At 48.1% G+C, this 27,175-nt stretch overlaps 1 protein-coding gene across 4 annotated transcripts in view; it reads right to left on the bottom strand.

Moving 5' to 3' along the window:
• Rptor (regulatory associated protein of MTOR complex 1) overlaps positions 1 to 27,175 on the bottom strand; it is a 283,595-nt gene that overhangs the window by 113,536 nt on the left and 142,884 nt on the right. For all 4 annotated transcript variants that reach the window (XM_050140239.1, XM_050140240.1, XM_050140241.1 and 1 more), the window contains one exon: positions 18,088 to 18,263. In XM_050140239.1, coding sequence (XP_049996196.1) covers positions 18,088 to 18,263 — 176 coding nt within the window. The remainder of the gene's footprint in view (positions 1 to 18,087; positions 18,264 to 27,175) is intronic.

Raw genomic sequence — 27,175 nt, 5'->3', positions numbered from 1 at the left:
TAAAAACACATGATTCTGGGCTGGAGAGATGGCTCAGTGATTAAGAGCATTGCCTGCTCTTCCAAAGGTCCTGAGTTCGATTCCCAGCAACCACATGGTGGCTCACAGCCATCTGTAATGGGGTCGGGTGCCCTCTTCTGGCCTGTGCGCATACATACAGACAGAACACTGTATACATAATAAATAAATAAATATTTAAAAAAAAAAAAACATGATTCTTTTAAATTCCAGAGAACCAGCTACTCAGGGCATACATCTGTCATGACCATCCACACCACTTTCCTTTCTGCCTGATCTGTTCTTTCTGTATTAAGAAGCATCACACCAAGCTCTTCTAGGAGTGTCACGAGCAGGAGGTTGGAGATGACTGGACAGAGCAGCCCATGCTCCACCACGTACCATTCAGCGGCAGCCAAGAGAGGCCAGAGACGCGCTGAGAGCAGCACAGCACGAGGGCCGAAGACAGGGACTGTGCGATGTCACCACAGACTCGGAAACTGCTGCGCCCGAGGCTCACTCAAAGCTCCAGTGAGAAAGGAAAGTGTCTGGGAGGATTTGAAGTAGGGCAGGACCACACACTCGTCCCCACGTACAGGAAGAGCCAGCACTTGCAAAGATCAGGTTAGGAAACACAGATAAGATTGCTTTCCCTTCCTTTGCTAATGTTTTGTCTGCAAGGAAACCCCTGAGTGCTGAAGCTGGGACACGGTCAGAGGGGTGGTCCCAGCCCCCACCCATTCAGTTTACCCCACATTTTAATCTCGGGTTAGCCTTCATATGGGTCTCCCACAAAACTATTTTGTTTTTATTTTTGTTTCCTTTTCCCAGCGGCTCTGAGTTCCCAGGAGAGAAAGAGCCACCAACTCAGAATTATCAAGCCAGGCAGAGTGATACAGGCCTGTAACCCCAGGACTTGGGAGGCTGATGTAAGAGGATCAAGAAGCACAACAGCTTGGGCTACATGCTGAGGCCCTGGCTCAAGCATCTGTAAGCAGGGCCCTTTTTGAAACAGTCCAATATAATTTAAACCTAGACATTGCTCCTGTCAATTTATTGGTAGGAATGGGTTCAGAACTCAAGCATTCATTCAAGCATGCTCCACCACTGGGCAACATCTTCAGCTTCTCATTAACAACTTGAAAATTTCCCAGTGACTTTTTGACTGATTCAGGTTTAACTCCTAACAATCATACAAAAAGTGAACCACACAGAAGCAAGGGGAGGGTGACTTGTGTTAGAGCAGAGGCAAAAGGCAGGCCCCAGATGTGTAGTCAAATACAAAACAGTGTTTTTACTTGCCAATTAAAAGTTAATTAATGAAAACATTTGTCATTTAAAAGAAAACTCAAGCAAGAAGGAAACATTCATGTCTCCACCTACCTCTGTTAGCACCTCCTCTCCAGCTCAGGGCAACCAAAGATGTCAGCCCTTAGTCTTCTGTCTCTAAAGCACCCACATCCTAAAGCATCTATGCCTAAGTCGCCTACATGAAGGCATCTATCCTCGCATGTCCACTGCAATGGCTCTGAAGTGCCTTCAGGTCAGAGTGCAGAAGCTGGACTGCCTGCCTGCCTGCTATAGCTGGCCGTTTATATTTGCCATTGCGATTCTGGCCCTCTAGCAGAGAAAGTAGATGTTCAGGTGGGGCCTAAAGAACCCAGCAAATGGCTAAGTGACAGGCCCAGGTGAGAACCCACCCTGACTTTACACATAGGCCTTTCTTGCCCATTCCTCTCATACTGAGGCCCTCCCCACTAAAGGCAAACTAAGTGCTCAGAACACATCTGAACATTAACATTTCCAACACAGATTTAACCTCTTCTAAATGGACCATTCATCAGCTATGCAGTTGGTAGGTGCCAGACATTCGGTTGCTTTACGACCTTTAGTACACTGCCTTAAGAGAAGCAGATGGACATGATTATAATATAGCAAGTTTAGGATATTGAAGGGAAGTCCAGCCAGAGGCAAAGGAAGCTTTTTATCAGAGAGCACGCTTCCTTCAGCAAACAAGACCTGCAGTCATGGCTAGACAGGTGATGGACATGAGACCGGCCTCTCCGCTGGCTGCCTGTGTGTTCCTTTCTCCAGCAGCAGAAGCCCTTGGCTGGGAGGTGAGAAAGTTTTGTGGCAAGCAGTCAATCCCTGATGTTCTGGGAGCAGGAAATGAATTCAGACGAGTTTCCAATTAAACTTAAATATAGATTCTGTTGTGCCTCCAGCAGGTGTGACACACATCTGTCTTGTCCCTCAGCAGGTGGGAGGCTGATAACATTTCCTCTACCTTGTCTGTGGCTTCAGCATCAGGTGTATTCCACTAAGTACAGAGGCTTCTGGAAGCAGATGAGCTTACTGGTAGGGAGGCAGGCCTTTCTCACAGTGATTTACCACTGTAGCCCACAAAACCTCAGCTTATACATGGCCAACAGAATAGTCTATCACAGTCTGCAATGGGACACCGACTCTTTGAAAAGAAGGTCAGAGTGTGTTGACATGACATATTTGTACGTGAGACATGGGGCAGTTCAACCTTCCAGCTTAGGAGCAACAAAGTCAAGATCTACACTCTGTGAGATGCCAGTCCCATTCTGGAAACGCGTGAGGAGAATAATCTAGAACAAGGGTCTGCACTCTGTGAGATGCCAGTCCCATTCTGGAAATGCGTGAGGAGAATAATCTAGAACAAGGGTCTACAAATGCTAACCCCATTCTGGAAACATGCGTGGAGAATAATCTAGAATAAGGAGAAGTGGTGTGGTTTGGGAAGAGGAGCAAGAGACTTGACTCACAGAAACATAACAATTTTACACTACTGGGCAGATACTTAAATAATTCTGTCTATAAATATGATGGAATACTAATCTTAAAACTAAAGTACCAGGTAGTAATAAAGAATGGTTGTCTTTAGCCTGGAAACCCTGGAAACACAATATAAAGCCATACAAGTTCTGCTTAGTTGAGTTGTGTAGTGCGTGAGCAGGAAAGACAGACAGACAACCACAGAGACGGGACTCATTCTTCCAGGTTCCTTCCCACTGCTTGCTCTTGGAACGCTGTGTGGTGAGGGAAAAGGAGGCTCCCTCTGTACCCGCACAATGGCGTGTGCACACATGTAGACCATTGGAGCTGAGGAGTGATGCGTGTCTGCTGCCCTCCTCACACGGCCCATGCCTTGCTTGCGGCTCAGGTGCATACTGCAGGTAAAGGGATCACTGCTCAGCGGGAAGAGCAGGGCCCTCTCTGGGCAGTAAACCTTAAACCGGGACTGAGGCAGAGAAACAGGTGCTGAGGAATAAACCTGAAGGGAGCAGGGGACCTTAGATGAATGGGTAAGGAGCCGAGGAGGCCTGCCTGAGTGACTGCACACTGTGGGCACAAGCATATGTCACGAGCCCAATGCACCAGACCCATGGGACATGGCAAAGCCTTCCCAGGTCAGGCCCAGGATTTGGCGATAGCCTTCTCTGGTCCCTGTGTGGATGTCGACAGTGTGTGCAAAATCTAGCAACCACATCATCCTCCTTCAATATGACTGCATCCTGAGACTGCTCCCAACTGAGACCTCTCACTGAGACTAGCTAAGGGCTGCTGTATGTAATAAAAGCACCGTGTTTCTAGGCCGTGTAGTGGGTGTCCTCTAACAGGACAAGCACAGCCCACCCGATCCCAGATTTTCTGTCTGTCGCGTCTCTATTCCTACATCATCCCTCTTTGGTTTTCAGCAACAAGCCCTTCAAGATGCACCACAAGTCAAAAACCAGAGCCAAAGGAAGAGGACTGGGGTGGAACAGGTGGCAGAAGAGATCCGTGACCAAGCTGGACGCAGAGTTTGATCCCCAGGACCCACGTGTTGAGAGAATGGCGCTCACTCGGCAAGCTGCTCCCTGACATATGCACCAATAGCATATGCACATCTCATCCACAAAACACAAGAGCACAACCAGTCACAGCCTAAGACAGTGTAAAGGCTTGCCATAGCAAAGGAAAAAAAGAAAAGGAAGATGTGGCCCCATGTAAGAACAGGTAAGCCTGGACAAAGGGACTGGATGCCAAGTGTGTGAGGGAGTGAGCGAGGAAAGCTACACTTTAGAGAATGGCTTAACTTTTTAAAATTTTTCCATGCCAGAGGGGAAGAGAAAGGGAGGACTAATATCTTGAAGATAGATGCTGTGCCCAGTCCTCACGTTCCTGTGCCATCTTGTAGTCCCTTGCAAAATGAGTCCTCAGGGAAAGCTCTATCACAGCACTGTGAGGGGCAGCCTCGCTCAGCTCACACTGAGAGGCTCTGGGGAAGCAGGCAGGGGCGGGCACCTAGTGTGCTCAGCTTCAAATGAAGTTGCCAACACTGGGCAGCTGCACGTTAACACCTGGTCCCCAATCAATCACATGATCGTGCATCCTGATGGATGGCTGTTTTGACTGGCCCTGGTTATTAGCAAAGATGCATTAGACCATGTGGGAAGCACCTTGTAAGTGACAGGGTTTTATGCAATTAACACATAGAGGCCGACAAAGACCTCACAACCCCCACTCTACTGCTGAGAAGCAGAGTCATCCTCACCAAGGGGAAGAATGGCGCAGTCAACTCTAGAGACACACACTAACGTGGGCTGTTTCTAACAGACCAATCAGTGTCAGGAGAACAGCAGGACAGACAGCACCATGCAGGGGCAGCCCTACCACGCTGGCCACCAGGAGCAGCCAATGGCCTGAGGGCTTTGCCACACAATGGAACACACAGCAGAACCCAGCTGGCAGAGGCCACAATACTCACTCTGTGCTCAATTCCAACTCTGGTCAGCAGCAGCTGGCCAGTGAGGTTAGCCCCAGTGGCTTACCTTGGAAGGAGGGATAGGCACCAAACAAAATAAAGGGAGGTGCCTTCCACTAAGCATCAAAGCTAACAACTGGCATGGGAATGAGAAAGAAAAAGAAAGAGTGGCTCATAAAAGGAAGAGACGTTTTAAATGACTGCCCCCCCCCCCCCCCCCCGCACTCACAGAATACACTGCTTCGTACTAGCACACACATTAAAACCTAAAACCCACTGCTGGACTGCAGCACCTCTTACATGAAGTACCTCCAGCAGTCCCCTGGGGGCGCTGCTGACAAACTGCGGTGAAGCTACAACAGCAGGAGTCATGAAGGAGCCCAGCCTGGCTGGGGCTGGCTTTAGCCAGGTGACCTTAGAGCCAGCTGACAGGCTCAAAATGCCACTACCCCTGACAGGAGAGATGGGTGGCAGATCCTCTGGGCTCTGCTCACTAGGAATGGCATGTACCCAAGAGCGAGGATGAAATTATTGAGGCAGAGTGGTGGTGAAAACCAGGACTTACAAGTCCAGAGAGTCTTGGGTTCAAATCCCAGCTTTGACACTGGCCAACAAGAACTCAGTAGTTAACTTCTCGTGTCCAGCTGTTTTAACTTATGAGAATAACAGACATTTAAAACCAGAATTATAGAGATTAAACAAAAAAGCCTTAATTTGGTATATAATAAAAGTCAAACACATTAGTTTCTTTCATGCACTTGCTCCTCACTAATGAAGAAACAGAACACTTGAGGCCCAGGAAATGAGATATCGAGTCCTTGGCTAACACTGTGGCCTCAGAGGTTTAAAGCAGGAGAATGGTGGGCAGGGAGAGGGGCAGTTGCTAAGAAGACCTGGTGGGAGCCACATTTACACTATGTCCATCTCGGGGGGAAAGCCAGGCACCCCACAGAAGGGACAGACCTGGGGAACAGCCAGGATCTCAGTCCAACGAGGTCCTCAGGAAACTGACTAACAGTTTTTGATATCTGGGGAAGGCAAAGGTTTGTGTTTATTTAGGAATCAGTATTAGGGCTGATGATGTAGCTTGTTGGTAGAGTACACTTCTAGCATGCATGAAGCTCAGGATTCAGTACACATACATGTACACACAACGCACACACACAAAGACATGTACACATGTGTAGGAACTCATACATAAAAATGATCATGGACAGGTACCAACTCTGGCTTGGAGTACATGATCGAGGGCCCCACTATTGGGAGGCTCCCTAAGGTCCTTCAGCCATAAGTACTGTGAGATAAACATGCTGGGATGCCTGGGAGCAACCATCTCTCATCTCTGGTCTGGCCTTCTCCCGTGTTCTTACACCCGGATTCCAGGGACAGTCCCAAACAGACCTACGGGGAAAGCACATTCCCACAGGGCAGTTACAGTCTGGGATTGGTACCCAGACCTACCTGGAGCACCCTTCCCCAGGCCAGCAACATCTTTCAATTTTCATTTCATTTATTTGTTCTATTTCTTCTTTCTCTTTTCCTGGCTTATTTACTTGGGAGGCAGATGGAAGAAGTCCTTTTCTGCCCTGCTCTGCCCTGCACTGTGTATGACACCTAAGCAGTCCTTGTCCTTCACGCCTGTGACGGAGGCTGAGATGGTTCCTGCCTCTTCCAACTCTTCCAGCATCGAGTCTCCGGAGTTTGAAGTGGACAGAGGGCTCCAGCTGCTTCGAGCCAATGGCACAGCAGCATGGCTTTTTAAAGAATGATTTGTAATTGATGACTTTATCTTCATAGAAAGAAACTAATAATATAAACTATCCAGACCCTCACCTTATAAGCACTGAGCACTCATTCCTTGGCAGAGCCCATGCCACACTGACCCAGGCCCACGCCCCTGCTCTCTCAACTAGTTTTAATTTCTTGGAAGACTATTATGGTCTGAATATACATACTGCCCTAAACTGCTGCGACCTTCACCTTGGGATTCCCGCCTCCAGGAGGGAACATACAAAGGCATGCATGTGATATATTTTAGTCACTCTACATGGCAGCTGTCACATGGCTGTTCACTCAGGAACCTGATCCTGTTTCTCATGTCCTGGAGACCATGTCTGCTCTCTGATGCTCAAAGGCCCTGCTACACTGGGCTGTCCTATCCTCTAAGCCTGACTTCAGGCCTATGGCCAGGACTCCCTCCTCCACCTTCTCCGTCCAGAGCAACCTCATCCATCACAGGAGGCCCCGACAGAGCAGATGCTGTGCTCCACTCCCTTCTTACTGTCACAGCACTAACGGAAGCGTGTCGCTCTCCCTTTAGGTCCCTGTTCTCAGCAGAAAGCCACTTGGATCATGAACCCTCTTCTGCACACTCACTGCCAACAATGGAGACAAAGGTTAACAAAAAGCAAGAGCCAGCGCCCGTTGTGACAACCCAGCCACATGGTGATGGAAGCGACTTCTGAAGCCTACGGAAGCCTGTCCTGTGTCCTGTGTCGAGAAAATAGACAGCAGTAGCATGAATAGTAAGAAGTCAGGAAAACGGGCTTATTGTCCCCAGGACTCATTCAGAAAACTGTAAACAACGGCACAGGGCTGTGCTACCATCAGCACAGGTCCTACACGGCAGCACAGCCCTGCAAGCCAAAGCTGTCATGGGAGAGGAGAGGCACCTCATCACAACGTAGGTGAGAGGAAATGAGACTGCTTCTGCGGCCCACCACCCAAAAGTACCACCATTCACTGACAGAGCTCATGAGTGTCCATCATTAAGTATACAGCTGTATGGACCAGTAAGCTTTAATGAAACACGGCAATATCGCTGATCAAAGTTGTCGGCCCAGGCATACTACGTGCACATAAATCACACAAGTAGTCAGACTGACATTAAAATGCCTGCAAGTGCAGTCTGAAGACACAAATTGGCAAGTAAGCAGCCCAGAAGCAATTGCTCTATAAATATGGGATCATTTGGATGCTTTGCAGGCACAATTTCCAACAAGCACCAGAACTAATTTGAAACAAGGTGATGGTGGCTGGCATCCTAACCGCAGACAATAAGTTGCTCTTCTACCATTGTCTGATGCTAGTAAGGAAGGTGGGAGGCAGCGAGGGAGCAGATCTCCAGAAGCACACACTACGGCAGTACTGTGAGAGCCCTGTTGTGAGCAAAACTGCATGCAACCTTGATTCTCTTCTGAACACACTATGTTGAGAGCGTGCTCTGTTCACAAGCTGCCCTTCAGCCATCGTCATACAACCGCAGGTGCTGGTGCGGTCGGCCCTGACGGAGACTCCAGATGCAATGAACTGCCCACTGAGAGCACTCCTGATGACGTGCTCCATGTGAGATTAACACAGGGAGGAGTGTGAGCCAGCAGAAAATTACAAGACAGACAAGCTTCAAATCAGGAGCCGGAAATCAAAAGAAACTACTGTTCTGTAGATAGAAACATCCACTTACTACAGATCTTTGTGGGGAAAGAGCATGTTTTGCAAAGAACCTAGGTGCCTAAAATTGGGTCAGTACAGTGCCCACTTTAAGCAATGGTATCACAGCCACCATTGTTTGCTTCCCCTAATGTGGACTACGTTGGGCCTTGTGACAGCCCTGAATGGAAATGGAAAGCGAGTCTTTAAAAATGCTGTCATTGCTCTGCCTACTATTTCACATGTGTGGGTGGCCATGAAAACTGTTCACATCCAGGCCACCTCCTCTGTTTGTACCTTGCTCCCCTACACCCCCAGACCCCCACAGCTCACTTGTACCAATCCCTACTTCTGGATGCCGAAAAGTCTCAAATCAGAGCACTCTCCTGTGCCCCTCCACATCTCCAACATGTATCCTGTGCTTTCACTCAGGTATATGCGGATACCTAAGTGGCTGCTACTCTACAGTATCTGTGTTTAATTTATTAAAAAGTACTGTGCTATAAATCATTTAATACTATTTGCTATTTTTTTTCACTCAACATTTTGCATTTAAAAATACTAAAATCAACTTTAATGAGGGACAATTTGCACACAATAAATACACCGGCTGAAGATTGCAGTTTGCAGCAGGGACTACTATACTTCTGTGGTCCCCACAGTCTCCACAGAGGATACTCCATTGCCCCGCATGCCCCCACACCACCTGTAGACAGCGTTGTGCGAGTGTGCAGGACCCAGTAACTCTGCTTCTGCTTTGCCTTTGTTTCATCTGGTTACCAGCTAGTCTTCCTGGTTTAAAATAATATAAACACAACATAATCTTTACAACTGCTCTTGGAGGGTGTCTGTCAGCAGCTGCTGGAACCAATGATTTCAATCTTAAAGAGTGGTGGTGCAGCTGGTGTCACATTTGAGAGGTCACAAAACCCCAAGGCATCTAGCTTTCTAGTTCTCTCTCGCATACAGAATAAAAGCAGTGTCAATTTTTCTGCATCGTATAACTAGGGTGCAAGCTTCTTTCTTTCTTTGGTTGTTTTTCCTCTATATGCAACTTACACCAATATTTCTTGAAAAACAGTCCTTCCGCATCAAATTATCTAGGCATCTTTGTTCAAAACCAATCTGCAGTATGCATGTGGGCATCACAGTGACGTAATGGTAGCTTTACACTGAGTGTTAAAGCACCAAGCCTTTCTTTCCCAAACTGTCCTGACTATACCCTTTGTGCTTTCGTAGGTTTTAAAGCCAAGATTTGGACTGGGACAGCACTCAGCCTATAGGTAAAAGTTGAAAAGAACTAACATTTAAAATTACCAAATCTTGGCTGGATGTGGGAGGCTGAGGCAGGAGGATGGCCACTAACTTCAGGCCAGCCTAAGCCAGAGAGTGTGGACCTGTCTCATACAAACATAAATGCACAAAGCTGGGTCTCCACCTTTGCCGCATCAGTTTTCGCCTCCTCAGTGATCTCTGTGATGTTTTAGTTTTGTGAGCTTAGCTCTGTGCACTGTTCTATGTACTCCCGTGTGCTTTAGAATGTTAACGGGAACCAGGTAGTGGTTAGAAAAGATAGAACATACAAATGTATCTCTTTGTGCGCTGTTCTATGTACTCCCGTGTGCTTTAGAATGTTAACGGGAACCAGGTAGTGGTTAGAAAAGATGGAACATACAAATGTATCTCTGACTCCAACCGACGGGGAGTTATTCTCCCAGGTCCTGGGGCCCTGCTATGGTAGACTGTTAGCTCCAGGGCTCCCACTGTCTTCCCACATGTATAACTGTGCTGCCTGTAAATACCACTTCCTGCAGTGTTTGTCCTCCCAGTGTGATGCTGAACAGGAAGTAATGGTGAGCCTCCCCAGGTTCAGAGTTTGGAGACAATGTTCAGCCTGCCTTACAACCAAGCCCAAAGCCAGCAGCAGTGTTCCCTGATCTTCGTGGTATGCTGAAGAGGTCTGCCGGGGGTCCAGCTGTGTCATGTGTATTCATAGCAGCTATGACTGACCTTCATTATGCTACACCCTTGCTTTCCCGAGATGAGCCACTTGTACAATCTGCACTTCACCCTTCCTATGGGTCCTCACACTGCGAATAAATCTGCCGTCCCTGGGGTAGGCGCACCGCATCTCATAGTCCCCGTCTGGTTCTGACATCATAGCGTCTTCTGATTTTTGGCCTCAGTATGAGAACTGGTAGTCTTTTCCTGAACGGTGACAGAACTCACTGCACACTCCCCTGACCCTTTTCTTTTTCAGTCTTCATTTCTGGACTGAAGGCCTGAGCTGCATCTCGTCGTTCGTGTGCTTTCACTGAAAGTCAGCCTCAGTACTGATCACCTTGGAAGGATTTCAAGTCACATGCCTGATGGCACACTGCTGTAACCTCAGCATGAAGGAGGCTAAGGCAGGATAGCAAGTTCCAGGCTAGACCAAGGCACAGAGATGTTCCGTCTCAACATCAACAACAATAAACTAAAAGTAAATCAGAAGGTATTTCTTCTTTAACCCAAAACCTTCTCTTTCTAGGTATTTTTTGGCATTAACTTTTTAAACTAGGGTTTCAGATATGGGATGAGAACCATCACCACAGGGCATGTCTCTCCCTTTCATTACTGAGTTCCAATTATACTGTGTGGTCAGAGAGCAAAGAGAACATGGGGGAGGGCCTCTGGGCTTCCTGATGTCTCTTTCACAGTCTAAGAGGTGGTTTTGTGAATGGCCCATCCATGCTTGAAAACAATGTATACTCTGTGTTGGGCAGACAGTTGTATGTGCAGCTCAGATCTGAGTGGTTAACCCAATTATTAAAATCCTCTTTTGTGCTGCAATTTTCTATCTATTGGGAGTGTTCTGAACTTGGTCCTGGCTTAGGTCTCACTTGAAGTGCCAAGGTCCCACTGTCAAGACGATAGTACCCTCATGCCTTCTTGCTCCTTTTCCACGGAGAAGTATTCTGTTTTGCTCCCTTCAACGACAACTTTGGACTCTGCTAGCTCTGTTTGTCTTCTCAGTCCTTTGACTTCCAGTCTTTTTATTTTCTGTCTTGATGAGTCTTGAGGCTTCGCTGCACCTCATGACTTGGTCCCAAAAAGACCGACTGCCACTCCCGTTCGCTCTCGTCTCAGAGCTCACTCTGTCGTCTGAGTACGTTTTCTAGGGGCCACTCTTTGTTGTTTGTTTGTTCCTCCTGCATCCTTCTGCACACTCAGAGCTGCTCACCTCTAGCATGGTTAGATACATCTGGTTTCTTTGGCAGGGATCTTCACAGCCCACGTATTTCTGTCTTCTTGCCTTTCCCTTTTCTCCTACTCCCAGAGCCATGGCTACAATGGCAGTTCACCTCCCTGCTCTCCTAACTGTCTGAGTAATTCACACCCGTCTGAGTAATTGCCACACAGCAAGGCAGCTCCATGAAAGGAGGCACACGCCTGTCAGCCTGCCCTTGGCTCCGCCCTGAAGACCACCTTAACTCTCTCTGCCTCTTCTCCACCTTGTCTCCAGCTCTAGACTCCATCAGCTTTACTGCCCCCTATGCACCTGCAGCTCAGGCTCACTGGGGGAGTCAGCGATCCAGGCCACTCTGTGCGATTTAATTCTTTTTCTTATCCCAAAGTCAGACCTTCCGTAGCACTTTGCTCTCATCATAAGAATGTGCTATTTTATTTTCATCCTTACTGAATGCAAGTGGAGACTGGGGTGCTAAGGGTATGGCTGAGTGTCAGAGAAACATTCTCAGAGTGGGCATGTGAAAAAAACTGTAGAGTTTAGGTAGCACGAGGGCACTCGAAAGCCAATTGGAATCTGTGTAGGACCAGAAGAGAGCTGGTTTGCACATGGTGAAGCCAATTCTTCACAGGAAGACTGCAGGTCACGCGCTTCAGGACCAAGGTCAAAGGTTAAGTATAACTGGGCTATGTTGTACTTTTGTTTTTCTTTGATTTTTTGAAATAGGATCTCACCATATAGACATAAGCTGGCCTCAACCTCAGCAATCCTTTTGCTTCTCAGTCTCTGGCATGCAAGGATTTTTTTTTTTCTTTTTTCAAAGAAAAGGCTGGAGAGATGGCTCGCTCAGTGGAAGAGAACACACACTGCTCTTCCAGAAGACCTGAGTTCAGTCTCAGCAGTCACGTTACATGGCTCACACACACACACACACAGTCTTAGTTAATTCTCAGTTGCTATGACTGAAGCACCATGACCATCCTGAGAGAGAGCACGGCAGACGCAGGCGAGCACTGGAGCTGTAGCTAAGATCTCACACACACATTCACAACTGCACTGAGAATGCGCTGGGCTTTCGAAACCTAAGAACCCTGTAGTAAGGAGGCCACTTGTTGGTTCCCAGCACCTGGCTAGCTTAGACCCGAAATAATCACACGGAAACCACAGTATTTAAATCACTGCCTGGTCCACTAGCTCTAGCTTCTTATTGGCTAATTCTTACATATTAATTTAACCCATTTTTATTAACCTGTGCATCACCATGAGGTCGTGGACTACCACGAAGTTTCAGTGCAGCTGTCTCCAGGGGCAGTGGTTTCATGACAACCCTCTGACTCCACCCTTTTTCTCCTAGCATACAGCCTAGCCTTTCCTGCCTAGCTAAGCTCTGCCCTCCGATAGGTCCAAAGCAGTGGAAATCATAGCATGCAGAGGGAAATCCCACGTCATAGCCCCAGTGACACACCTCCTCTAACAAGGCCACTCCTCCCACTCCTTCCCACAGGGTTCCACCAGCTATGACTGAAGTAAGCAAGCATATGAGACTACAGTGGGCGCCTGAACAAGGTCACAGCACTCAATGGGGACACGGGAAGTCTGCCCTCTAGCAAAGCTGCACAACTTCAGAAGATTGCTCAGAGGACAGATGGTTTCTACCATCAAAACTACAACTCCTACAGACTCTGGGCATCGTCCTCGAGAAACAACACAAAGCGCACTGCAGTGTCTGAGTACACGCGATGGCCAAGCACTCATGCCTTCCTTACACAGCACGCACCGGGGCGGTATCAGGAGGGGAGGAAAGAGGAGAGAGGCTGTGCTGCAGCATCTTCAACACTGCGCCTCGTTCCACAAAGTCAGCAGCCTCACTGGGAGGAAGGAACTCTTGACCTCACTCCAATTCCAAACAAAGCTGCCATTTCCACTAACCGACAGGAGAGCTGCATGCTGCGCAGTGTAGTCGGCATCAATCTCCCGTACAGCTTGTCTCAGGGAAAACAGACTAACTTGGCGTTAGAACTTCCAGCACCACAGAAACATGTCCATAATATATTCAAAATGGTATTATGCTACTTAATCAAAGAAACAGAAAACAGTCAAAGGAAAAAAGCGTGTACTTGGGATTCTTGTACTGTACTGATGCATATGGGAAGGGGGTGAGGCAATTACTACAGAGAAAATGACAATCGTTTCACTTAAGAATTACTGAAAATAAGACTGAGGCAAAAAAGAAAATAAAAAACCAGAACAATATCTTCCAACAAGTGCTTCTTCATCAAGTAATGTTACGGGAGCTCCTTCTGCTCCTTCAGCCAATAGCTGTTGAGATACCAGCCCATTGGGGTGTGGTCTCTCTCTCTCTAAAAAAGGGGTCACTTCCCTCTCCTCTCTCTCTTGCTTCCTGCTCCGCTTCGGGCGACTAGACTCCCTTCCTGATTGCGCAAGGGCTGTTGTTGTCTGGGACGGTGATCTGTAAGGTTTTTTTTCCCCTTTAAATAAATAACCATTCTATTAATCATAATTCCAAACTGGTGTGGGACTGTTTGTGATTTACGCCTTCAAAGTAAGGCTCATCAACAGACCTGCCGACAGACGCAAGCAAGCTCTGTACATGTGAAGCTCAGTGCCGTCTGCGCTGTTTATCAGGCATTCTTTAGCAACCTCGCTCAGACAGTGAAGACGGCACCTTTCAATATGATCGCGGGAGCAGGTGTGTGTGGTGTATGGTGTGTGTGAGTGTGTCCTGACCTCTCTCTCCTAGGTCGTGTGCGTCACAGATGATATGGCTATCATTTTTAGCCAGCTTCTGGTTTCGTGTTTCTGCAGCAGAAACTGGCAAACTACGGCTTACAGATCAAACCTGGCCCAGTGATTATTTTTGTAAATACTGTTTTACCTAAGTGCAGCCATGTCTGCGTCCTGTCCCTGGATCTTTCATGCTGCAACAACAACAGAGCTGGGGCTTCTGACCTAAGCGCGGGGCCTATTCCACTCCTATCCTCTCTGATACCGTATGAGGACTACTCTGAATTGGCCTACCGTTATCTCCATAACTCTGGGGTGAAGGAGCAGTTTTTGAGGTTCAGCACAGAAGTAAAGACTGAGAATCAATAAGCCAAATAACTGACATTTGCTGACCTTTGAAGATAAAAATCTTGGTTATTCCCTCCCATTTTGCACTTTTCATTAATTCTCTTAAAAGATACATTTGATTTTTGTTTAAAAATATAAAATTTACCAAATAAAAAAAAAAAGCAAGAGAGAGAAAAAGGAATAGTTGGGTGGTTGTGCATGCCTTTAATTCCAGTACTTACGAGGCAGAGTTCAAGGCCAGCATGGTCTACAGTGTGAGTTCCCTGTTCCACAGAAAAACCAAACCAAAACCAAAACAAACAAACAAACAACAACAAAGACTTTAAAATGCGGGTGGAGGGGCAAACCCAATCCTAAAAATGTGGGTGAGTACTACACGAGAAAGATGCCTCCTCTTCCATTAGAAGGAAATGAGTTTCCTATCTCATCGGCTGCCACGGGAAGCATGGAGCTCAGTAGAGTCTCACAGTCTCAGGTCAGTGTCTCTTGCTGGTGGAAGATCTGCCCACCCGAGCCACCACAGCTGGTCAGGCAGCGGCAGTGAGGACCACTGTCCCCAGTGGCAGCACAATGGTTTCAAAGGTCATGTTATAACAGCTATATTAAGTTGGCTTTTACTGTGCTTCCTATAAAAGCTCAGTGCTGACTTTAAAAAATTTTAACTATGGGGGCTGGAGAGATGGCTCAGTGGTTAAGAGCATTGCCTGCTCTTCCAAAGGTCCTGAGTTCAATTCCCAGCAACCACATGGTGGCTCATAGCCATCTATAATGAGATCTGGTGCCCTCTTCTGGCCTGCAGGCATACAGACAGAATATTGTATACATAATAAATAAATATATTTAAAAAAAAAATTTTAACTATGTCCTCAGTCCAAAAGTATGTCAGACAGCTAAGCGATGACACATGATTTGGGCAGGGAAAGTCCAATCAGTGCTCGGCAGTAAGGGTAGTAAGTCTTCAGGGATGCACAGTCCTGTAGGCACAGCCCTTGCCAATGTGGAGTGGGAGGGCAGCGCAGGACGGATCTGGCACAGGCACTGCTGTGTCAGGAACCATGGGTGAGTGCAGGCCCGTCTGAAGTTCTGGGAAGGCCTGAACCACCTTTCTCTTCTCACCCTCCTGCCTGCAGGCAGTGTACACAGAATACAAGTCTATTCTGGATCCAGGAAACCTCAGACAGGAGAGCTGGGGAGTCTCAAGGGAGAGGCAGAAGTAGCCATGGAGCCAAGCATGTGGCTCTGGGGTCCACTGTGCCCTGGCAACTCTGACACACTGCCACTCCAAGCTTCCTGCTTGCTCTACTAGATAAGATCACTCCTACTGGGAATCACACCTATTGGCTTTCCCCGGTGATAAGGGGTCATCTTCTTACAGATAACTCTCCAGTAATTTCCTACACATACACTTTGGGCTGTCCCCAGAGTCTTATCTGAAGTCATTCAATGCTCCTACAGCTTAACAAAGCCCACCCTCTGCCACCACTCTCCTCCTCTGGAGCTTTCCCATCTGCTGGGGCTGACCTATTCCTTCTTCTAGGTGGTCTGGCAGGGCGCACCTGTCTGGGTACTCTGCTCCTCTCCAACCCTGCATGGGAGGCACTCCACTTACACTGCCAGCTGCTGTAAGAACACTTGGTTATTCACAGCCTAGAGGAATACATCTGACCCTTGGAACTCAGCAGCTTCTGGTGCCATGAATGTAGTTAGTCTTTGGTCGTGAATTGCCTTAAAATGTTAACAGTATCTTTGTCTTGCATAGAGCACCTATTTAAAAAGAATCTTTCAGGCCATGTCCCCTCTCCTCTACTGGAAGATCAGATGTCAGAGGTAGCATGTCTGTCTGCACATCTGCCGACAGCGCTCAGCCTGGCCTCCCTCAAGACCAGCTGAAGTAGCATGTTCTGCGGGGTACTCACTCTTAAAACTCCCAGTGACCAGACACCGAGTTCAGACAAAAAAACAACAGTGCTCTCATAGACTGGTAATGGGGATGGCCATGAGCAATAATGCTCTGAGTAAAGCATATTCTGCCAGAATATGTTTCATCTGGTGCAGGAGCTGTTCAGACTCCTCGTGGTCCTGACACACAAGCCTTCCAGCCCTTGGCCATATAAGCCTTGTACCTTCCTCTGTCTCTTCTGCCTCCCCTGGAACATTGACCCATGTGTGTCATGTTATTTTATTTGTATTTTAATAAATAGAGCTTGCCTGAAGATCAGAGAGTAAAACAGCCACACTGATCAGCCTTATAGATCAGGCAGCGGTGACACACACCTTTAATCCAAGTAGCCACCCTAGTCTGCCATAGAAACTGGGCAGTAGTGGTGCACGCCTTTAATCACAGCCCTAGAGAGGGAGGACAGGAGGAGACAGCTCTCTCACACAGTCTCATTCTGAGATTCCTGGATGCAGGATCGCCATTTCAAACTGAGGTACACGTAAGAGCCAGCAGCTGGTTGTTTTGCCTTTCTGACCTTCACGTTGAACACCAATATTTGGCTCTGGGTTTTTATTAATTGTGCTACACATGTGTTCCCAGTACAGCTCATCTACCTGCCCTTGTCACACCTGTGCTACCTTTCACCTCAAACTAGACAGAACCAGTTCCTTTCTTCTCAGACCCTTAGCCCCTCGTTCTTATACTGCTTCTAGCTACCTGCAAGCTCACTCACCTCCTCTCTGATGTAAGTTACACCTGCATTTGGTTAATTCTGCCTCTTTCAACCCAGCTAGGTTTGAGGGATGCCTATGCTCCATGGGTATCTAGCTCAGTCGTGTGAGGCTATGCCACTAGGTGTGAAAGAGAATGCCCAGGCCTAGATTTGGGCACACAGTTGCTGGACCTCTTTCCGGGAAAGGCAACGCCCCTCTTAGGCATGAGAAGGAAGCCTGGACTTTGTGTGAAGACAAGGCAGCGAGACCACTCTCCTCCTGCATCCTCAAGCTAGCCAGATGGGTCCCAGGGCTGACCACACTGCTACCACAATCCTAGGTCTACACGTCTCTACAGTTCCTGGGTTTGGGGAAGGACCAGGAACTGTGAGTCTGGGCTGGTACTAAAGACGAGCAGTGCAGTGTGGCGAGTTCTCAAATGCAGGCTGGGTCTGGTACACCACAGACATTTCCTTGCAGTATTCCCCAGGACCCAGAACTCAGAGAAGTGTGGTGGTAAAGGGGCCTCTTTTCACTGCTAAGAATGAACTCAGGTAGTATACTTCAAGCAAGAACTGCAGTGATTCTTTCACAGAGACCTTCCTCCTCCCTAATAAATGGACCTTGCTGGCGAGTCCAACTTTGGAGCTACCTCTGACTCCTCCCCTTAGTGAATACAGATGTGCACAAGCTGCTCTCCCCTTAGTGAATACAGATGTGCACGGTCTGCTCTTGGACACCACAAAGCAGCAAACTGCACGTGACCAGACCCAAGGGAAAGGGCTCCATCCGCCTTCAGACTACATCCAGGCAAACACCCAGGTGCTGAGATATCAAAACACTGGGCACATTGCTGTGACCAGGATAACGCCTTGGGTCCCTGGGATGGGGACCCAAACTATAGACCACTTACCAGCGCAGAGCAATCTTGATTGGGGTGGTGAGGCAGGATGTGAACAGGTCAGCTGGGAGGTCAGGGATCATGGGCAGGAGTTCATGTGCCTCACAGGCTGCCAGCTGGATGCAGTTTTTCATTGACGGAGGCAAGGGCATCTGGGCAAGTGGATGGTTTGGGTTAATTGCAGCTACCTACAGGAGGACACAGAAAGACAATGGTTTAGCTGACATTCCAGGAAAGAAGGCTGGGCATCAAAACGGAAAACACAGCACCAAGTGGAACCTTGACAAACCCTCCATACCCCTTGATGATGTCAGTGTTCACTGGGCAATCTTTCACGCTGACCTGTTTAGGTTGAACACTCAGTCCCTAATTCATCATCATATTACTTTGGAGATTTAATGGCCTAGAAGATGACCACAAGTACAGAGACGGAAGGAAGTGTGTGCACAGCAAGGCAGGTCAGAGTGACGGTTTTCTATGTACCCCGAGTTCTCTATGTTCCGCAAACAAATGTGCACTTACTTTATAGATAATTTAGTGCACTCAAACACTGGCCAGTGACAGGACTGGCTGACATGACCTACTCACACTGCCACACACAACTCTGTGCCTTGCTGTGCCACCAAAGCAGCAGGAGCCAGGGCACACTAGATGCAACTACGTCTCGTGTGCACTGTGGCTCCTGCCTCCTGCTTCATATGGTACATTCGCACGCCAGCATCTGATCTGTCAGGCTCTGCTGTCATTTCCAGATAATGAGATTCCTAATTCCCACGTCTGGCCAGTAAGGCCTGTAAATGTGACATGGGGATTGCATGTGCACGGTGCTCTGCCTGTTCCTGACGTTCAGGACAATTTTGCTTCCCACAGCGCCCAGCTAGAGAAGCAGAGCAGCTGTGAGCAATGGCTTGCCTCAAGCAAGAGTGTGATGCAGACGATGATGGCTGCTCAGAGGCGCGCGGCCCCAAGGAAGAGAAATCCCTGGAGCCCCGGGAGTGTGGGCCCCAAAGCTATCCGTCACACTGCAAAGGCAGCTCGAGGGGGGGAGACCACAGAGCAGAGGGAAGGCAGGCTACTGGCACCCGAATTCTCATTAGTGGGCCTGAATGACACACAGGTACCTGAGATAACAGGGAACTCAGACAACACGGACTACACAGGCCCAGCAGCTTGCGTCAGCACTCTGTGGGTTGACTTGGCCATAATGAAAAGCTATCTACTATGGAGTCCCAATTAACCCAGCCCATCTTGGTTGAGGATCTGGCAAAACAGTTCCGACTCAAAGTTGGTGAACCTTACTGCCCCAAAGAACCTTCTCCCTGGTGCAGATTTTTTTTTTAATTTATAAGGTCATTTGAGAACAAGGGTCATTCAGCCTTCTGGGCTTCTAAGTTGTTACTTAATCAACTCCGTAGTTTGTGTATAAACCCCATGAGACAAGACACCATTGCTTTTCATAAAGACAGGGCCACATAGGCAATCCTGATGGGCACTGAGGAGGGTGGGATGAGTCAGAGAGGTGCCATTCTAGGCCTCACAGCTACCCTCCCTCCTCACTGAGGACCCCTCCAGGGGCGCGGCTCTCCGGTGCGGGCTCTCCGACTTCTCAGCGCTCTCTTACACGCACCTGCTCATCTACTTAGCCACTGCTCTTAGGAGCTAAGTTCTGTCTCCATTTGTAAACAATGCCAGCAATTAGGGAACATCTGACTGTAACCTTAGCACTCAAGAGGCTGAGTGAGGCAGGAGGACCACTTTGAGTTTAAGGTCAGCCTGAACTATACACTGATGTGGCTGCCTGGGTCCGGTTTTAGGACTTTTCTTGGCCCATGGCTTCTTTCAGACAAGTGGTTCTCAACCTTCCTAATGCTGACGCCCTTTAATCCAGTTTCTCATGCTATGGTGACCCTGCCCCACCATAAATTATTTCATTGCTACTTCACAACTGTATTTCTGTTCCTGCTACGAATCACAATGTAAATATCTGACATGTGACTCCTGTAGCACTGCTCTAGACCCTCGAGTCTAGCTGAGGCACCTGATGCCAGGGTTCCAAGCAGTAGGCTCTGTGCCTTTTACATCAGATCCATACAACTGTGCTAGCCCCTGGACACACAAAGTTAACATCTGATCATCCGTAACATCATCGGTGGCATCTTCAATTCCTCCAATGATGAGTATTTTACCAATAAGCCTCTGCACTATAGAAACATTGAGCCCAAAGCCAAAATTCAGACATTTGTATACACAACTGTAAAATAATATAAGTCATTTAATAAAAACATCAGTTTCTAGGTAAGGAAGTGATAAATTCTATAAAATATAAAATATGCCACCTTTGGGGATCAAGCCCAGGGTATTACAAATGCTAGGCAAGCACTCTATAGCTGGGCTCTCTCCCAGCCACATGGGAACTGAATGCACAGCTCAGAATCCAGTGAATAATATTACCGAGGTTTCCTTAAGACAGAGAGAAGGAAGGCAAGGCCATGTGTAAACAGGGTTCTGGATTCTGGCTGTATAAGCTAAAATAGACGGTAAAGTCATAGCGCTGCACAAGAAACTGTTTTCCAGGTCTGTCACATCCGCCCTGCTCTACAGAGCGATGGTCTGGACAGATCTGCTCACGCAGGGTCAGGTGAGGGCCCTGGAGCCTGCAGAGGCAGCAGACTAACTGCAGCCTCACGGACGGGCACTTGGGAGCAGGTGGAGCTCTAAGTGCTCTCCAATGTCCAGTCTGGCAGAAAGGGACTGGGAGTAAGCTGGAGGATGACCTCTGCACCTGGGTAGGATCCAGGATGGTGGCAGAGGATCAAAGCCTTAGGGATGTCTGTCTGGAGCTGCTGGCAGACTGGTATTGTAGTAGGCACTGCTAAATACCAACAGTCAGGGACACACGAGGGCAGCCGACAGATGCAACAGATGATGAAAATGAGAACCACTCTAGGAAGGAATGGCCAGTGACCCGCAGTCTAAAGTCACTTCTCACTTTTCCTTTTCATAAAAAAAAAGAAAAGAAAAAGAAAGACTACAGTGATATTTTATTTGTATTTTAATAAATAAAGCTTGCCCAAAGATCACAGTGCAAAGCTAGCCACACTAGTCAGCCACACAGACCAGGCAGTGGTGCACACACCTTTAATCCCAGCAGCCACACTAGTCAGGCATACAGACCAGGCAGTGTGGTGCGTGCCTTTAATCCAGCACTAGAGAGGAACATAGATGGGAGGAAACAGGAGCTCAGGGCTCAGTCTACAGTCTGAGGTATGGTGATCACTGCAGTCTGCAGTCACGTTGAGGACAGGATCACCTCAGTTTGTCTGAGCCTTGGTAGAGGTAAGAACTCTCGAGCGGCTTGGCTGTTTTGCTTTTCTGATATCCAGTTTGCACCCCACTATCTGTCTCTGGGTTATCATTTGTGCTACAAAGCCCTTGTGGGAAGATGGTCTTTGAGCAAGGGAAGGCCTGGGCCTGGGCACAGGTGAACCACACTTAGAAGACAGGACGCGAGCCTCAGATGACTTCTGTCAACCCAGCACCTTTGAGCTGCACTGAGCCCACACGACAGTTCTGCCTCGGGGATAGCTAGACTCAGTGGCATTTTTCCTAAGAGGCATTCAAAATTTAAGACAAAGAATTTAACCAAGGACTAATCCTTTCAGATTTGCTAATATAGGAATAAAAATCCATTTACACATGTGAGTTTCTTCCCATACACTATCTTAGCTTTAATTTTTTATCTAAGATATTGGTCCTTGAATGGAAATAATCCTTCAGAAGGCAGCATGCACAGAAGGCTCACTGCTGGGCAGCCAGGCACGATGCGAACGATCTGGACAGCACCAGACTCCTGAAGGACTATGGGAGCAGCACTGCCGGGGGTTTCTCCTGGACAACCAGGAGGCAAATGCTCCAGAACAATCTTAGGATGAATTCAGTCAACCAGCTCCAAAGCAGGCACTGCTCCAGCTCCAGAGCAAGGCCAGGAGCCTCCCAGGTCAGGCACCAATTTTCAGAGCAGCACCCGCATTTCTTGTTGTTACAATAACCACTAACGTAGAGTGGTTTTGCCCTTTCCCACACACGGAATGACAACTATACAATAAGATGAGACACCGGTGAGCTCCAGAGTCCCAGAGCTGCCTTTCTGACTAGTTTTACCTAAACACAACCTTGATTCTCTATTTGGCACTGCATCATGTTGGACAGCCTGCAGCTCAGGGGGAGCTGAGTGGAGCTACGCTACTTGCCCATCCTTGTTAGTGTTCATGTCTAACAGGTGACACACTGTATCAAAGAGTAGAAGTAGAATTCCCTTACACGAGTCACAGCAATGTGTGCATCCAATCGTCAATAACAGCTTAACCAAGTGGTTTGAATCTACCAGGAACTGTAAAATTTTGGCCAAGGGAGCAGAAGAGCAACTTCTGCAGGATAACAATGCAGCGATGTCCTTCAAGGGCTCCTAGAGCCTTGTTCTGCAACAGTTTCTCACAATTATTCTGAGTTTACCCCAATGAACTGTCCATTATTTTAAAGCCACTTAGCTGCTGGCAGTTTTGGCTTCTAAATGCTCTCAAATCATTCTACAACTCAATGAACACGTTAATTAGAAATGATAAGCAAAGTCCACTCCCAATCATGCCTGGATTGAATCAACAACTAAAGAGAAGGAAGTGAGCAAGGCTCTACAGCCAAGTGCGTATGAAGATAGACACTGAGGGGCGACTCAACACCTCCTCCATCCTGAGCTGGCCAGCTGCTGGAGGCCAGACCCAGCGTCGTGATCCCGAGGAGGGAGGTGCCTGGCCTTATCTCACTGCACAGAGGCACTCAGTAGCAGAGGGTCTTCTGTGTGAGGTCTAGCATAGTATGCACAATCACAAATGTCTCTCTCCTCCATAGAGCTCCCAGTGGCCACAGCACAGAGCAGGCTCCAGAAGATGGACTGGCCCTCTGAACACAATGGCATGGTGATCTGAAACATCCTGGTGACTTATTCTAGGTCTCCTGCTGTCATGAGGAGTCGCACAGGCAACTTCTACACTCTACGTTTAGGGTAGTCATCATTTTTCTGCCATGGTCTTTCTTGGAACTCACAGCTTCTTCATTGTCTTCTGATCATCGGAATGAGCCCACAGTCACCTCTGAGCACAGTATGTTCCCGTGTAGCCTGGATTAACCCGTGTGGCTCTCCCATCCCTGTCAGCTGGTGGCAGAGGCCATCTCTCTTTGGCAAGGTGCTATAAACCTTGTGCAGCATCAGAGCCTCTGGCGTAGCCTCTGAGCTGAATATCTAGTAAAGATTTGGATGCTTGCTGCCCATCATCACCTGCAGCCCTTCTGAGTTATCAGTATGAGCTGACTTCCTTCAGAGAGTGATAGGAGCTCAGTGAGTGGGGGACACAGTGGCAGCTGAAGAGCAGAAGGTCGGTCGGTGCTCTCCTCAGTCCTCAAAGGACAGTCTCACCAGCCAGCCTGATGCGCACTCACTCTCTCTCCACCTGCTATGACAAGCATGGACTCGGGCAGCAGTGCAGCAGCACCACAGAAAGTGTCTGCACATGTGTGTGCACCAGTGCATTATGGGTGTACCACATCCGTGCTTAAATGTGCATGTGTGTACACCCCTTCCCTCTATGGTGGTCTGGGCTCTTTTTAACCTTTCCCTTTCCAGTGACCACTGTCTGTACTCTCTCCCCATGTTCAGGCAGATGTTCCCTCTCAAACCAACTTGAGGACCACCCTCACAAGTAACATCTCCATGTCCCCCTTCTTGCTGCTAGGTTATACCATCAGCACAAACATATGCTCCAAGGATGCATACTTAAATTTTTAAAAATCTAAGTAACAAAAATAAAGAGATGGTGTAAGAGGATCTTCTTTCTATGTGTTGCTTTCATTGGTTGAATAAAGAAAAGGCCTTGGCCTTTTGATAGGGCAGTACTTAGGTGGGCGGAGTAGACAAAACAGAATGCTGGGAAGAGGGGAAGTGTGGCAGATGCCACGATTCTCCTTCCCAAGACGGAGGCTGGCTAGACTCATGCCGGTAAAGCCATAGTCAAGCGGCAATACACATTAATGGAGATGGGTTAATCAAGATGTGAGAGTTAGCCAATAAGAGGCTAGAACTAATGGACCAGGCAGTGATTTTAATTAATACAGATTTCCGTGTGGTTATTTGGGGGGGGGGGGGTTAAGCTAGCTGGGAGGCAGGATGCAGCCCGCTGTGCTCCTCACAACAAAGAGACAAAAAAACAGCAAAGAAAAAGAGCCCACTCTCCATAGCCTACAGCACCCGATGCTTCCCTGTTTTCCTCTGCTGCCTGAACAATTCACAGGCCTGGCTCCGAATTTCCCACTCCCACTGCTTGTACTGAAATGCCCTTGCTAAGCTCCTAGTGCCCAAGAATAGGTTGGAAGATCTCCCTTCAGCCCTTTCTCCAGGGCCACTCACAGCAAGCCATCAATCAGCAGATCATCCCTATCTCCAGGAAATATATTTTCCCCACCTGACTTTCAAATATTGGTTTTCTTGCCACTCCCAAACCCTCTCACATTTTTGGGCTGACACTGCACAGAACTTCATGGGGTCGTGGCCTTGCTTCTCCAGCTTCACACACTCAGTGGCTTTGGCTATGGAGATTCAGGAACTTTCCTACACTTTACAGAGCCAGGGGAGTCCTCCAATACTGTGAACTCCAGAAACCAATGCAGAACTCTTGCTCACACACTTACATCCCTATGCAAACTCCAATACCATAGTGTGTGAGCTCAAAGAAAGGTTGTGTCCTTCTAACTTGCCCCACAAGCTCACCTTCACACCCTGCTGGACTGTACTGGAAGTACTCTCTCACTGAGAAATCCCCCAGCTCTCACCTTTAATTCTTTTTATTCCTTATATCGTACACCTAATTCATAAGCAAACTGTCTTACTTCAAGAATGTGAGGTACACATAACCTCCTTCTGCTGTTATTATTGAGTTCAAGCACCATCCCGTCTAGACATGGCCACCTAAACTGAAGCCACCGACAGCCCTGCTCAGCACCTGGACAGACCATACACAGCCACTTGAGCGATATTTTCTTGATTAGCCAGCACTTTCAGCTGAGAGCCAACCACAGTGCTGTGCTGGGCAACACTGCTCTCTGCTCCTCGCCCTTAGGAGTCCTCTCCTGAGAATCTCTAAGACCCAAGGGTCCTGCACTGTGCCTCTGTGCGGTAGCTGAGTGTCAAGCAGGAGTCCACTCGTCTGAGGGATACAGACAAGGTCTCTAGAGAGCAACTCTCACCCTTGGACACACAGCAATAGCCACGTTTGTCTCTTCCCTCACAGATATGAGAAACAGTAAGATCACCATAATCTAATAGAGAATGATCAAAATGGACCAAAAGAGAAAAATTATCCTGGGGGAGACAGATAACTTAGAAACATACTCGGTATCCTGTTAAAAATCCACAAGTTACAACATTTATAAATTAAAGAAAATAAAGACAGCACATAACAGATGCTGGCTCGTCTTCCCTACTGCCTACGAACGATATGCCACGGTAGCAGAAAAAAAGATGGAGGACACGAAAAGCTGGCCTGCAGGACAGAGACAGACACGGCTTGTGTGCCCACAGTACTGAACCCACAACCCCAAACCACCAAACCCTTTGCTGAAGCCATGACTGTCACACGCCGCTTGCCCAGGACACAGCCAACAGGAAACTCATTTTTAACAGGCATCCTAAGGATGAGTCCATGGCACTCAAAGTGACCACCACCTATCTATCATGCCCGCAATCAGGGACCTGAGGCGGTCAGATCGCCGTGGGTGAGAGGCCAACCTGGGCTAACCCGTAGGAGAGACAAAAAGAACTCTCAGGTGGCACGGAAGACCATCGCATTAATTGTAGACATGTCAACTGCCTGTGTCCCAGGCTCCACACTGGCCACACTGCAGCCTCATCTACAGCTTTAGCAAAGGAGTCTTCGATTTTAAAGTAGGAATTTCTCAGCCTGTAGGATATATACTCTGAGAAAACCTTATGATTATGACATCGAATATTTTTGTCAGAATTCCTAATTACAGTGACCAACATATGAGAACAAACACTTCTTTCCACATCCAGGATGTCCAAGTGGAAAGCAAAGAAGACAGGTCATCCACACCCAGTGATGCTGCAGGACCCCACAACACAGTCAGACGAGAGCACAGCACACAGGAAAAAGCCTTGCACTGTGTCAACAGTGGAGGAGAAAAGCCCCAGAACTGGGGCTGAACTCAGACAAGGCTCCTCCTCCAACAAGACAGTGCTTCTCTTCATCCTCAACTCTGACCAAGTCCACTCAGGACTGTCCACGTGCCAGGCCTTCTGGGACAAAGCTGCGTGCAGTATGTCTCTGCAATCCAAACCAGAGCTGGCCCTATGTCTCAATCACCTACCAAAACAGAAAGAAACTGTTGCATGGATCTCAGACCAGCTACACCATGGTCTCAGCAATGAGAACTGCAGCTACCACAGCTATGGCTATGGCAAATAACACGCAGACCACAGCACCGAGGTTGCTCTAGCTTATAGACCAACGGGTGCACATCAGGAAGGAACACACTCCTTCCCTGGGTCCTGCTGGATTCCAGGCACAGCTACCATGTGGCCCACGGAGGTTAAGAGAGGGGAGTTAGGGAAAGATAGCCTGTAGCCTGGGTTACAGTGGAGGAGCGGTGAATGGTGCATGCAATGTGGCTGCCGTTGCTGTGAGATAACTGAGGGGCCATTCCCGCCTTATCTGTCCAGTCCTTGGCATGGTTCCAGAGAAAAGCACACATTCACTTTTTAATGAAAGAGGCAGGAGGAGGCAGCACTACCCTTATCCCTTCCCTCCTCCTGGAGACAAAGAACAGTCTGGAGCTGTGGTGAGCAGGCCGCAGTCAGGATAAAACATCAACAGAGGGTGCCAGAGACGAAAAGGAGGCTGGTTCCCGCAGGCCCTACTCAAGGAGTAATCATTCGCCTTAGAGATCTTATTAGTGAAAAAGATAAGCTGTAATCTGTCTAGGATCCAATCGTGAGCTCTCACTGCTTACAGCTTTCCAAATGCAAACGTTCTGG

This window comes from Alexandromys fortis, unplaced genomic scaffold (genome assembly GCF_014885135.2).
Source record: "Alexandromys fortis isolate MF-2015 unplaced genomic scaffold, M_Fortis_MF-2015_v1.1 scaffold_39, whole genome shotgun sequence".
In the NCBI taxonomy this organism is placed as follows: Eukaryota; Metazoa; Chordata; class Mammalia; order Rodentia; family Cricetidae; genus Alexandromys; species Alexandromys fortis.
Note: the sequence above shows the minus strand (reverse complement) of the source record. Positions and strands in the feature narration are given on the sequence as shown.